Source organism: Mesoplodon densirostris, chromosome 5 (genome assembly GCF_025265405.1).
Source record: "Mesoplodon densirostris isolate mMesDen1 chromosome 5, mMesDen1 primary haplotype, whole genome shotgun sequence".
Lineage (NCBI taxonomy): Eukaryota > Metazoa > Chordata > Mammalia > Artiodactyla > Ziphiidae > Mesoplodon > Mesoplodon densirostris.
In genome coordinates, this window is record NC_082665.1 from 128,692,812 (window position 1) to 128,706,202 (window position 13,391).

The following is a 13,391-nucleotide window of genomic DNA, read 5'->3' on the forward strand; positions in this document are numbered from 1 at the left end:
TGTGTTGGGTTTTGTTGCTGCACGTGGGCTTTCTCTAGTTGCAGCGAGCGGGGGCTACCCTTCGTTGAAGTGCACAGGCTTCTCATTACGATGGCTTCTCTTGTTGCAGAGCACGGGCTCTAGGTGCACGGGCCTCAGTAATTGTGGCATGTGGGCTCAGTAGCTGTGGCTCGTGGGCTCTAGGCTAGCGGGCTTCAGTAGTTGTGGCACACGGGCTTAGTTGCTTGGCGGCATGTGGGGTCTTCCCAGCCCAGGGCTCAAACCTGTGTCCCCTGCACTGGCAGGCAGATTCTTAACCACTGCACCACCAAGGAAGTCGCCAGTTGGCTATTTTAAATAGTGCTACTATGAATATTGGGGTGCATGTATCTTTTCAAATTAGAGTTTTCTCGGGATATTTGCCCAGGAGTGGGACTGCTGGACCATATAGCAACTCTTTTTAGTTTTTTAAGGAATCTCCATACTGTTCTCCATAATGGCTGCACCAATTTACATTCCCTTCAACACTGTAGGAGAGTTCCCTTTTCTCCACACCCTCTCCAGCACTTATTATATGTGGACTTTTTAATGATGCTCATGCTGACCAGTGTGACGTGATACCTCATTGTAGTTTGATTTGCATTTGTCTAGTAATTAGTGATATTGAGCATATTTTCATGTGCTTTTCGGACTTCTGTATGTCTTCTTTGGAGAAATATCTATTTAGGTCTTCTGCTCAATTTTTTTTTTTTTTTTTTTTTTTTTTTTTTTTTTTTTGCAGTACATGGGCCTCTCACTGTTGTGGCCTCTCCCGTTGCGGAGCACAGGCTCCGGATGCGCAGGCTCAGCAGCCATGGCTCACGGGCCCAGCCGCTCCGCGGGATGTGGGATCTTCCCGGACCGGGGCACGAACCCGTGTCCCCTGCATCGGCAGAAGGACTCTCAACCACTGCGCCACCAGGGAAGCCCTACACTGAAGTCTTTAATGCATTTTGAGATGACTTTTGTGTGTGGTGTGAGATAGTGGTCTAGTTTCTTTTCTTTTTTTCTTAGCATGTGGCTGTCCAGTTTTCCCAACACCATTTTTTAATCTAAATTTATTTATTTATTTATTTTTGGCTGCGTTGGGTCTTCATTGCAGTCCATGGGCTTCTCATTGCAGTGGCTTCTCTTGTTGCGGAGCACAGGCTCTAGGCACACCGGCTTCGGTAGGTGTAGAACAGGTGATCAGTAGTTGTGGCTCGCGGGCTCTAGAGAACAGGCTCAGTCGTTGTGGCGCACGGGCTTAGTTGCCCCGTGGCATGTGGGATCTTGCCAGACCAGGAATTGAACCCGTGTCCCCCTGCATGGGCAGATGGATTTTAAACCACTGCACCACCAGGGAAGTTCCCCCGTCACCATTTATTGAAGAGACTGTCCTTTTCCATTATACACTCTTTGCTTCCTTGCCATGAATTAATTATCCATATATATATGGGTTTACTCCCAGGTTCTCAATTATGTTCCATTGACCTATGTATCTGAATTTCTGCAAATATAATGCTGTTTTGATTATTGTAGCTTTATAATATAGTTTTAACTCAGAGAGTGTGATACCTTCAACTTTGTTCTTTTTTTTTTTTTTTTTTTGCCGTATGCGGGCCTCTCACTGTTGTGGCCTCCCCCGTCGCGGAGCACAGGCTCCGGACGCGCAGGCTCCGGACGCGCAGGCTCAGCAGCCATGGCTCATGGGCCCAGCCGCTCCGCGGCATATGGGATCCTCCCAGACCGGGGCACGAACCCGCATCCCCTGCATCGGCAGGCGGACTCTCAACCACTTGCGCCACCAGGGAGGCCCCAACTTTGTTCTTTTTATCAGCATTGCTTTGGCTGTTCACGGTCTCTTAGGTTTTCATGTAAATCTAAGACTTTTTTATTCTATTTTTGCAAAAAATATCCTTGGGACTTTGATAGAGATTGCATTGAATCTGAAGTTTGCTTTAGGTAATATAGACATTTGAACGATGTTATTTCTTCCAATCCATGAGCGCAGAACACTTTTCCACTTATGTGTCTCCTCAGGCAAGGGAAACACAAGCAAAAGTAAACAAATAGGATTACATCAAACTAAGAAGTTTCTGCAGAGTAAAGGAAACCAGGAACAAAATGAAAAGGGAACCTACCTAATGGAAGAAGATCCTTGCAAATCATATATCCAATAAGGGGTTAACATCCAAAATATAGAAAGAACTCACAACAACAACAAAAATAAAACAACCCCAAAATGGGTACAGGACATCTTCCAAAGAAGACATAGATGGCCATTAGACACATGAAAAGATGTTCAACATCACAAATTATTAGAGAAATGCAAATCAAAACCACAAAAGTCTATTTCTCTTAAAGTCTATGTCTGATATAAGTATTGCTCCCCAGCTTTCTTTTTATTTCCTTTTGCATGGAGTACCTTTTTCCATCCCCTCAGTTTCAGTCTGTGTGTGTCTTTAGATCTGAAGTGAGTCTCTTGTAGGCAGCATATATATGGGTCTTGTTTTTGCATCCATTCAGCCACTCTTTTTTTTTTTCAAAACAAACAACTTTTTATTGAAGTATAGTTGATTTACAATGTTGTATTAGTTTCAGGTGTACAGCAAAGTGATCTATATATGTATATATTCTTTTTCAGATTCTTTTCCATTATAAGTTATTATATACAAGATATTGAATATAGTTCCCTGTGCCATACAGTAGGTCCTTATTTATCTATCGCCCTATGTCTTTTGATTGCAGCATTTAGTCCATTTACTTTTAATAATTATTGATGTGTATGTTCTTATTGCCATTTTATTAATTGTTTTGGCGTTGTTTTGTAGTGCTTTTTTCTTCCTTTCTTCTTTCATTCTTTTGTCTTGTGATTTGATGACTATCTTTAATGTCATGTTCAAATTCTTTCCTCTTTTTTCTGTGTGCATCTATTATAGATTTTTCTGTTTGTGTCTATCATGAAGTTTATATACAGTGATATATTGTTATATGTGATTGTTTTAAGTTGCTGATCTCAAATCTCAAATGCATTTAACAACCCTACAATTGTACTCTCCTCCCCTTATGATTACTGTTTTTGACATCATATTTTACATCTAATTATTTTGTGTATCCCCAAACTGCTTACTGTAGATACAGATGATATTACTACTTTTGGCTTTTAACCTTCCTACTAGCTTTGTACATGGTTGATTTTCTATCTTTACTGTATATTTTTTTAATCTGTCTCCTAAGGCAAAGGAAACAAAAGCCAAAATAAACAAATGGGACCTAATTAAACCTAAAAGTTTTCACACAGCAAAGGAAACCATCAACAAAATGAAAAGACAACCTACTGAATGGGGGAAAATATTTGGGAATGAGATGACCAATAAGGAGTTAATATCCAAAATATATAAACAGCTCATACAACTCAATAGGAAAAAGCAAACAACCTGATTTAAAAATGGGCAGAAGGAACAGGATAGAAAGCCCAGAGATAAACCCACGCACATATGGTCACCTTATCTTTGATAAAGGAGGCAGGGATGTACAGTGGAGAAAGGACAGCCTCTTCAATAAGAAGTGCTGGGAAAACTGGACAGGGACATGTAAAAGTATGAGATTAGATCACTCCCTAATACCATACACCAAAATAAGCTCAAAATGGATTAAAGACCTCAATGTAAGGCCAGAAACTATCAAACTCTTAGAGGAAAATATAGGCAGAACACTCTATGACATAAACCACAGCAAGATCCTTTTTGACCCACCTCCTAGAGAAATGGAAACAAAAACAAAAATAAACAAATGTGACCTAATGAAACTTCAAAGGTTTTGCACAGCAAAGGAAACCATAAACAAGACCAAAAGACAACCCTCAGAATGGGAGAAAATATTTGCAAGTGAAGCAACTGACAAAGGATTAATCTCCAAAATTTATAAGCACCGCATGCAGCTCAATAGAAAACAAACAAACAACCCAATCCAAAAATGGGCAGAAGTCCTAAATAGACATTTCTCCAAAGAAGATATACAGACTGCCAACAAACACATGAAAGAATGCTCAACGTCATTAATCTTTAGAGAAATGCAAATCAAAACTACAATGAGATATCATATCACACCAGTCAGAATGGCCATCATCTAAAAGTCTAGAAATAATAAATGCTGGAGAGGGCGTGGAGAAAAGGGAACACTCTTGTACTGCTGGTCGGAATGTGAATTGGTACAGCCACTATGGAGAACAGTATGGAGGTTCCTTAAAAAACTACAAATAGAACTACCATATGACCCAGCAATCCCACTACTGGGCATATACCCTGAGAAAACCATAATTCAAAAGGAGTCATGTACCAAAATATTCATTGCAGCTCTATTTACAATACCCCAGAGATGGAAACAACCTAAGTGTCCATCATTGGATGAATGGATAAAGAAGATGTGGCACATATATACAATGGAATATTACACAGCCATAAAAAGAAACGAAATTGAGCTATCTGTAATGAGGTGGATGGACCTGGAGTCTGTCATACAGAGTGAAGTCAGTCAGAAAGAGAAAGACAAATACCATGTGCTAACACATATATATGGAATTTAAGAAAAAAATGTCATGAAGTACCCAGGGGTAAGACAGGAATAAAGACACAGACCTACTACAGAATGGACTTGAGGATATGGGGAGGGGCAAGGGTAAGCTCTGACAAAGCAAGAGAGAGGCATGGACATATATACACTACCAAATATAAAACAGATAGCTAGTGGGAAGCAGCCGCATAGCACAGGGAGATCAGCTCAGTGCTTTGTGACCACCTAGAGGGGTGGGATAGGGAGGGTGGGAGGGAGGGAGACGCAAGAGGGAAGACATATGGGAACATATGTATATGTATAACTGATTCACTTTGTTATAAGGCAGAAACTAACACACCATTGTAAAGCAATTATATTCCAATAAAGATGTAAAAAAAAAAGTTTATACAACTCTCCTCAGTACTCTGTAATAACGTATATGGGAACAGAATCTGAAAAACAGTGGATATATGTATAACTGATTCACTTTGCTGTACACCTGAAACTAACACAACATTGTAAATCAACTACACTCCAATAAAAATCAATTAACAAAAATGGGCGGAAGAGGTGAACAGACATTTTTCCAAAGAAGACATAACAGTTGGCCAACAGGCACATGAAAAGATGCTCAACATCACTAACCGTCAGAGAAATACAAATCAAACCACCATGAGATACCACCTCACACCTGTAAGAACACCTAACATCAAAACGACCACAAATAACGAATGTTGGCTAGGTTGTGAAATAAAGGGAACCCCCGTACACTGTTGGTGGGAATGTGAATTGGTGCAGCCACTGTGGAAAACAGTGTGGAGGTTGCTCAAAAAACTAAATAGAATTACCATTTGATACAGCAGTTCCACACCTGGGTATATATCCAAAGAAAACAAAAACACTACTTTGAAAAGATACATGCAGCTGAATGTTCATGGCAGCATTATTTATGACAGCCAAAATATGGAAACAACCTAAGTGTCCATCAACAGATGAACAGCTAAAGAAGATGTGATGTGATATATATATGCATGTGTGTGTCTGTGTGTATGTATATACTCAGCCATAGAAAAAGAGTGAAATTTTGTCATTTACAACAACATGGATAGACTTGTAGGGTATTATGCATAGTGAAATAAGTCAGACAGAGAAAGACAAATACTGTTATGTTATCACTTAAACATGGAATCCAGAAAATAAAACAAACTAGTGAATATAACAAAAAAGAAACAGATTCACAGATATAGAGAACAAACTAGTGGTTACAAGTGGGGAGAGGCAAGATAGGGGTAAGAGATGAAGAGGTATAAACTACTATGTTTAAAGTAATTAAGCTACAAGGATATATTGTACAACACAGGGAATACAGCCAATATTTATTTTTTGGCCGTACCCCGCAGCACACGGGGATCTTAGTTCCCTGAACAGGGACTGAACCCGGGCCCCCTGCAGTGGAAGCATGGAGTCTTAACCACTGGACCTCCAGGCAAGGGCCCATAGCCAGTATTTTATAATAACTATAAATGGAGTATAATCTTTAGGAATTGTTCATCATTATGTTGTACACCTGAAACATAACACTGTAACTCCATTATACCTCAATTTTTAAAAAACTAAAAAAAAAAAAACCCACAATGAGATATCACTTCATACCGGTTAGAATGGCTTTTATCAAAAGGCAAGAAATTAAAAGTGTTGGCGAGTACGTGGAGAAAAGTGAGCCCTCATGCGGTGTCGGTGGGAATGTAAACTGGCACAGCCACTATGGAGAACAGTATGAAGATTCCTTAGAAATTCAGGAATAGAACTACCATATGATCCAGCTATCCCACTTCTGAGTACTTATCCAAAGTATATGAAAACACTAACTTGAAAACACTTATGCACCCTCAAGCTCATTGCAGCATTATTTACAATAGTCAAGATATAGCAACAACCGCAGTGCCCATCAACCAATAAATGAATAAAGAACATGTGAAACACAATATATACAATATAGATACAGCCATAGAAAACAAATAAAATCTTGCCATTTGCCACAGCATAGATGGACACTGAGAGTATTATGCTAAGTGAAGTAAGTCAGCTAGAGAAAGCCAAATACCATATGATTTCACATAGATATGGAATAAAATTTTTTTTAAAAAAACATACAAAGTAAATGAACAAACCACACCAAACCAAAACAAACATGTAGATACAGAGAACAGAGTAGTGGCTACCAGAGGGGAAAGGATGAAATGGATAAAGAGGACCAACTCTGTGGTGACTATACAAACTAAATCTTTGTTGGTGAGCATGCTGTAGTGTGTACAGAAGTAGAAATATAATGTTGTCCATATGAAACTTATATAATGTTATAAACAAATGTTACCTCAATAAATAATAATTTTTAAAAAAGATATAAATATAGCAATGATTAAAATGACTATCTGTGGAATTTAAGTTCCAGTTATGGAGGGAAGGGAAGAACTGATAGTTTAAGTTTCACTGAAAAGATGAATTTTTCCAGAAGGGCATAAGGATTGATGGAGTTTGGATATGTAAAGGGCTAAGCTAGAAATTTAGGAGGTAGCCACTCCTCTGAGAATAAATCTTTTAAATTGTGATTATAGAGGGGGACACAATTTGGAGTAATTGTTACTGAGCCACGTTCATTTGCCTCACACACAGAAAGCCCAAATCTGAGATAGAGAGGTTTGCAGCAGAGGAAGAGTTTATTCACATGGCAGTCAAGCAAGGAGAAAGGAGAACAAATCTCAAATCCATCTCCCCAAAGGCCAGGGGCTAGGGATGTTTACTGAATAAAGAATTAGGGTGGCCTGAGGTGCAGGGAGTGTGGGGAAAGGTGACTGGAAATAAGAAAAAGATGAGGTCGGGACTTCCCTGGTGGCACAGTGGTTAAGAATCCGCCTACCAAAAAAAAAAAAAAAAGAAACAAAAAAGAATCGGCCTACCAATGCAGGGGAAATGGGTTCAAGCCCTAGTCTGGGAAGATCCCACATGCCTCAGAGCAACTAAGCCCTTGAGCCACAAGTACTGAGCCTGCACTCTAGAGCCTGCGTGCCACAACTACTGAGCCCGTTTGCCACAACTGCTGAAGCCCACGCTCCTAGTGTCCGTGTTCCACAACAAGAGAAGCCACCGCAATGAGAGGCCTGCACACTGCAACGAAGAGAAGCCCCCGCTCACTGCAAATAGAGAAAGCCCACATGCAGCAACGAAGACCCAACGCACCCAAAAATAAATAAATAAAATAAATAAATAAAATTTTAAAAAAAGATGTATCGTTATTCTCGGCAGGTGCAACTAAGCTACATGCTTCTTCAGAGGATGCATGTTCAGAAAATGGCGACATTAGCATATTCTTAGGGTGGAGGTTTCGGCCCTCTGACATCAAATGGCCACCGATCAGACACTCTCGCATGCCCGAGGGGAGAGTCGGTTGTCCCAACCAGTCTTAACCAGCTGAAGTTCAAACTGGACAACTGACTCCAAGTTCCAAAAAAACAACTCGGGCAAACACCATAACACTGTTACATCAGAGGTACTTATCTATACGGGTCGTGAAGAGGCCTTGTAACTTACTGTTTAGGCTACATGATGCTGGGAGGATATGCAAGTTTTTGTAAAAACAGTTAAAGTGAGCTTGACCAGTGAAGGCAGTCTACAGTTTACTATTTACTAATTAAGTTATAGTCTAATGGATGTAACTGATGACTACCATATAAGTTTCATAATGACAAGGTAAAGAGTGTGAGCCAAAGAGGTAGGAGGGAGGACAAAATTACTGAAGAGGAAGAGAACTGAGAAGCCAAGATGTGGGGGCAGGAGGGATCCATGACAATATTAAACTCACCACAAATTACAGCAGGTATGGAGTGAGTGAGAATTACAGTGAATCAAGTGCTAAAGTCTTCAAAGGCTGTGATAGAGACATTTGCTACACATACATTTGATAAGTGACTGGTAGTAGTATGACTGAACCCCAATGTCTTTAAACAATATTTTGTTTATTTACAGAATGTGGTAATACTATGAAGGCCATAGAGAGAGGGATGAGATAGAGAGTAAGTGAAGAAACCATTCCAAACAAAATGGTCAGAAATGCCCTTTTCAAGAAAGTGCCCTCAGAGTTGGTCTTTGAAGAAGGAACCAGCACTGCAAAAAGTTGGAGGAAAAGTTGAAACCTAATTTTTTTAAGTCAAAAAAAAAGAAGATGGGACTATTTCAAAGAATTAAATATAATATTGGCTAATAAGCATATGAAAAAAATGATCCACCTTGACTGGCAATCAGAAATGCAAAATGAAAACACAATGATGTAGCATTTTACTACACCAGGTTGGAAAACAGTTAAGAGTCTATCAATAAGAAATGTTTACAAGGATGTAATGAAATGGAAACATACTCTGCTCACAGGAGTTTAAACTGTGAAAAATAGTTTGAGAAAAACAAAAAGAGGAAGGCGTTACCTATTAACATTTTTTTAATTGTTTTAATAATTTTTAAATTTATTTATTTGTTTGTTTATTTATTTATCTATTTATTTTTGGCTGTGTCTGGTCTTCGGTGCTGCATGCTGGCTTTTATCTAGTTGAGGCCAGCAGGGGCTACTCTTGGTTGCAGTGCATGGGCTTCTCATTGCAGTGGCTTCTCTTGTTGCAGAGCACAGGCTCTAGGCACAAGGGCTTCAGTAGTTTTGCTGCTCTGCAGCATGTGGGGTCTTCCCAGATCAGGGACCAAACCCGTGTCCCCTGCATTGGCAGGCAGATTCTTAACCACTGCGTCACCAGGGATGTCCCTACCTATTAACTTGAAAACACACACACAGGACCAATTAGTAATTCACTCTTAGGTGTATGCAATAAATGTATGAGTTAAGAGTTCATGATTTAAAACCAGAGAAGTCTGCATTGGATGCCTATATCTAACACAAACTTGGTACATATTTAATTCTTGAAACCTCACTTGACCACTCTGAGCTTCAGGTGTTGTGAAAAGTAAAAAAGATCATTTTTTTTTCCAAAGAGGGCAGGAAGAAACTTTTGCAGGTCATAGATACTTTTATGGTATTGATTGTGGTGATAGTTTCACGAGTGTATACTTATCTACAAACTCAAGTTGTTTATATTAAAAGTGTACAGCTTTTAGTACATACCTTAAGTACTGCGCCACCAGGACTTCCCTGGTGGCGCAATACTTAAGAATCCGCCTGCCAATGCAGGGGACATGGGTTCGAGCCCTGGTCCGGGAAGATCCCACAAGCCGTGGAGCAACTAAGCCCATGTGCCGTAACTCCTGACCCTGCACTCTAGAGCCCAAGAACCACGACTACTGAGCCTGCGTGCCACAACTACAGAAGCCCGTGTGCCTAGAGCCCGTGCTCCGCAACAAAGAGAAGCCACCGCAACGAGAAGCCTGTGCACCGCAGCGAAGACTAGCCCCCGCTCGCCGCAACTAGAGAAAGCCCGCAAGCAGCAACAAAGACCCAACGCAGCCAAAAATACATAAAAATAAAAAACTTTTTCAAAAACATGATCAGGGCTTCCCTGGTGGTGCAGTGGTTGAGGGTCCGCCTGCCGACGCAGGGAACACGGGTTCGTGCCCCGGTCCGGGAAGATCCTGCATGCCGCGGAGCGGTTGGCCCGTGAACCATGCCCACTGAGCCAGCACGTCTGGAGCCTGTGCTCCGAAATGGGAGAGGCCACAACAGTGAGAGGCCCGCGTACCGCAAAATAAATAAATAAATAAAATAAAATAAAATGAAATAAATAAAGATCATTTTTTAAACCTCAGTAGAATGGTTGACATATAATAAATACTGAATAAAACAATTTAATTATACTAAGATTGTTTTAATTTTATAACAGCTTTTATCTTCAGGAAGCAACTGCCACAAATATTTTACTATTAAGACAGAACTTTACCTAAACATATATGAGTATTTTCCATTTACTTCTGAAATGATAGGCCAAGCATTAAAGGAACTTCATGGAACATTTAGATAGGTCCGTTTTATGTTGCCAAGGGGGTGGTCTATTTGAGTGGTTTTTTTCTCTAGAATGCCTGAAATCAAAGGAAAATATTAACCTTAAAGGTGATTAATATTTAAAGTTCCATTTGCGGTGTATCTTTTTTTCTCTAAAAATGAAGGACACGAGTATTCTGGCCCCTGGAGGACTTTAACAGTAGCTTTCTACCAACCACAGCCCCGGCTGTTGGGCAGCACAGATACCGCGAGGTCTACGGGGCGGAGCCTTGGAGGGGGCGGAGCTTAGCGTGACATTTTGCGACTAGGATTCCACTGGCTTCACCTGTAACATCTCTCGCTGTCTGTTGCGTAGACGAATCGGCGTGACGAGCTGAAGATTCGAAGGCGCCAGCCCCAGCCCCGCGCCAGACGCCGTTCCCTTAGAAACCTGAACTGCAGGACCAACTGCAGGAGGCAGCCCCGGAGCTCCGAGGACTCGTCCCGTACCGCGCCGTCCTGCCGTCCCCGCATCGCGCCGCCCCGCCCCGGCTTGCCTCAGCCGTCGTTGAAACCCGTCACAGCGTGCAGGATCGAGCGCGGCCCTCGCCCTCTGCCAGGCCCCGGGGGCGCCGTCCGTCGGTCGAGGTCATGGGCAGCCGGTCCCGCAGCCCCAGTGCCTACCCTGCGGACTGGTGGGGACCGCAGACCGAAGGACCCGGCCCCGCCAAGCGCCGCCGAACGGAGGAGCCCGAGGGCCCCGAGTCCGAGTCCGAGTCCGAGGCGGCGCCCAGCCTGGACAACCTGACGGGACCTCCGGCCGCGGACGCGCTCACTTCCGTAGTGGTCCTGCCCGCCGGCTGTGCCCTGCACCTGCCCCTAGATGACGTCGACGTGCTGCTGGAGCCCGAGCCCACGTCCGTGCTGCAAGTGTCTCTCGGAGATCACATCCTCATGCTGGTCCCCGAGGCCCTCCTGGGCTGGGGCGTGGAAGGCCCGTGGGGACAGGGCCTGCAACGGGCCGCTTTCCTGAGCGCTCCAGGGGAGTACATGGCCCTGGAGCCGGGATTCTTCTGCGCAGCTGTCCCAGAGATCGCCCGCCAAGAAGAGGTCAACAGGGAGGAAGCAGATGCCGAGCTCCTGCCGCCTGGGATGGAGGCTGAAGCCGGCTCCGTCGCTGAGCTCCGCAGCATCACCGCAAGGGTGTCGGGACCCAGCGCGCAGGGCTTTGTCCCAGAGCCCTGTCCTTGGGCGCCCAATCCTAGTCCAGAGAAAGGCTCTCCTCACCACGACGACAACCTGGACATGCACCTTCTGGAGCCCTTTCCGGACTCACCACTCCAACCTCTACCTCCCTCTCCTATTCCGGGTCCTCACGAGCGCCCCCAACGCCCTTATGGTCCTAAGCGCAAGGCCCAGAGATGTCTGTTCCCCGAATGAACTCCACCCCGGTACACACACACACTGGAGGCCCAATGCATTTCCCGGCGTCTTTTACACTGAATGTCCTACAACCTGGAAATTAAGCATCTCGTGGGCCAACAACTCCTTTTCCCCTCCAGACTGGCTATAGTAGCAGGAGAAGTTATGTCAGGAAAAGAAAGCAGACTCTAGACCTCAGCTTTGAAATGGAAAATCTGCCCAGGGATACCGGACAGTGTGTGTTCAGATTTTAAACATCATTCTCAGGCCTATCCATTCCCGCTCGTTTGCGTCAGTTATTTTCTCTCAAATTCTACTCTCTCCAGCACCATACCCTATTGCTACCCTATTTCTCCCCAAACCAATAAATAACTGGATTTCTCATGTTATATGTTTTCCCATGAATTTATAAAGATTTTTAGCCATGGCTTTTCTCTTTCTTGGTGTTTTGAGCTGCTCTCCTGGAAAGCTGCAAAATAGTGTGATGGTTACTATACATAATTGTATGATGTTTGTTCATAGCTTCCTCTTAACCTGAGGAAGTTCTCTTCCAGTCAAGTTCACTTTTCATTATGAATAAATGCTGGATTTTATCAGATGTTTTCAGCATGTATTAGGATACACATTTCCTTTTTGAATCTGTTCCTCTGGTTATTTTGACTCAGAGACTGATGTAAAATGTTTGCATTCCTGCTATTCCACATTATCCATACCTTCTAAATTCTACCCCGAGTTTTTTCTTTTGTAAATCAAACCTCTAACTTTTAAAACATTAATTTAGGGGCCTCCCTGGTGGCGCAGTGGTTAAGAATCTGCCTGCTAATGCAGGGGACACGGGTTCGAGCCCTGGTCCGGGAAGATCCCACATGCCGTGGAGCAACTAAGCCCATGAGCCACAGCTGAAGCCCGCGCACCTACAGCCCATGCTTCGCCACCAGAGAAGCCACTGCAGTGAGAAGCCCGTGCACCTCAACGAAGAGCAGCCCCCGCTCACCGCAACCAGAGAAAGCCCGTGCTCAGCAACAAAGACCCAATGCAGCCAAAAATAAATAAATTTAAAAATTTAAAAATAAAACATTAATTAATTACCATATTTGTTTCACATTTTTATAAAAGAAATAAAATCTACAGGTAAAGCTGAAGACAAGATGGTTTCAGTTTTTTTAAACATCAATACTATTTATATTCACCAACATGCTTTAACCATTTCCTCTCTACCTTTTTATTCTTATATTCCACTCTCAAAGTCTAGCCTCAATTTTCTTCTTGCTGAAGAATATACTTTAATAGTTCTTTCCACTATACCCTATGTGTAGCAAATTATCTTGGTTTTGTAAATCTCAACATGTTTTGTGTAGTACACTCTCATAGTCTTGTATATCTGAAAATTTTTATTATATATTCATTCCTAATTCTAAAGTGTTATTTAAGTACTTTAAAGACA

General features: G+C 42.4%; 1 protein-coding gene across 1 annotated transcript; it reads left to right on the forward strand.

Annotated features, from left to right (window-relative positions):
* Positions 1 to 11,176: 11,176 nt before the first annotated feature.
* Positions 11,177 to 11,965, forward strand: LOC132490542 (proline-rich protein 23C-like). The gene has a single exon (XM_060098868.1). The coding sequence runs from the start codon at positions 11,177 to 11,179 to the stop codon at positions 11,963 to 11,965; it is 789 nt and encodes a 262-aa protein (XP_059954851.1).
* The last annotated feature ends 1,426 nt before the right edge of the window (positions 11,966 to 13,391 follow it).

Coding starts and splice junctions, on each gene's coding strand:
- LOC132490542 (XM_060098868.1), top strand. CDS start 11,177: ATGGGCAGCCGGTCCCGCAGCCCCAGTGCCTACCCTGCGGACTGGTGG.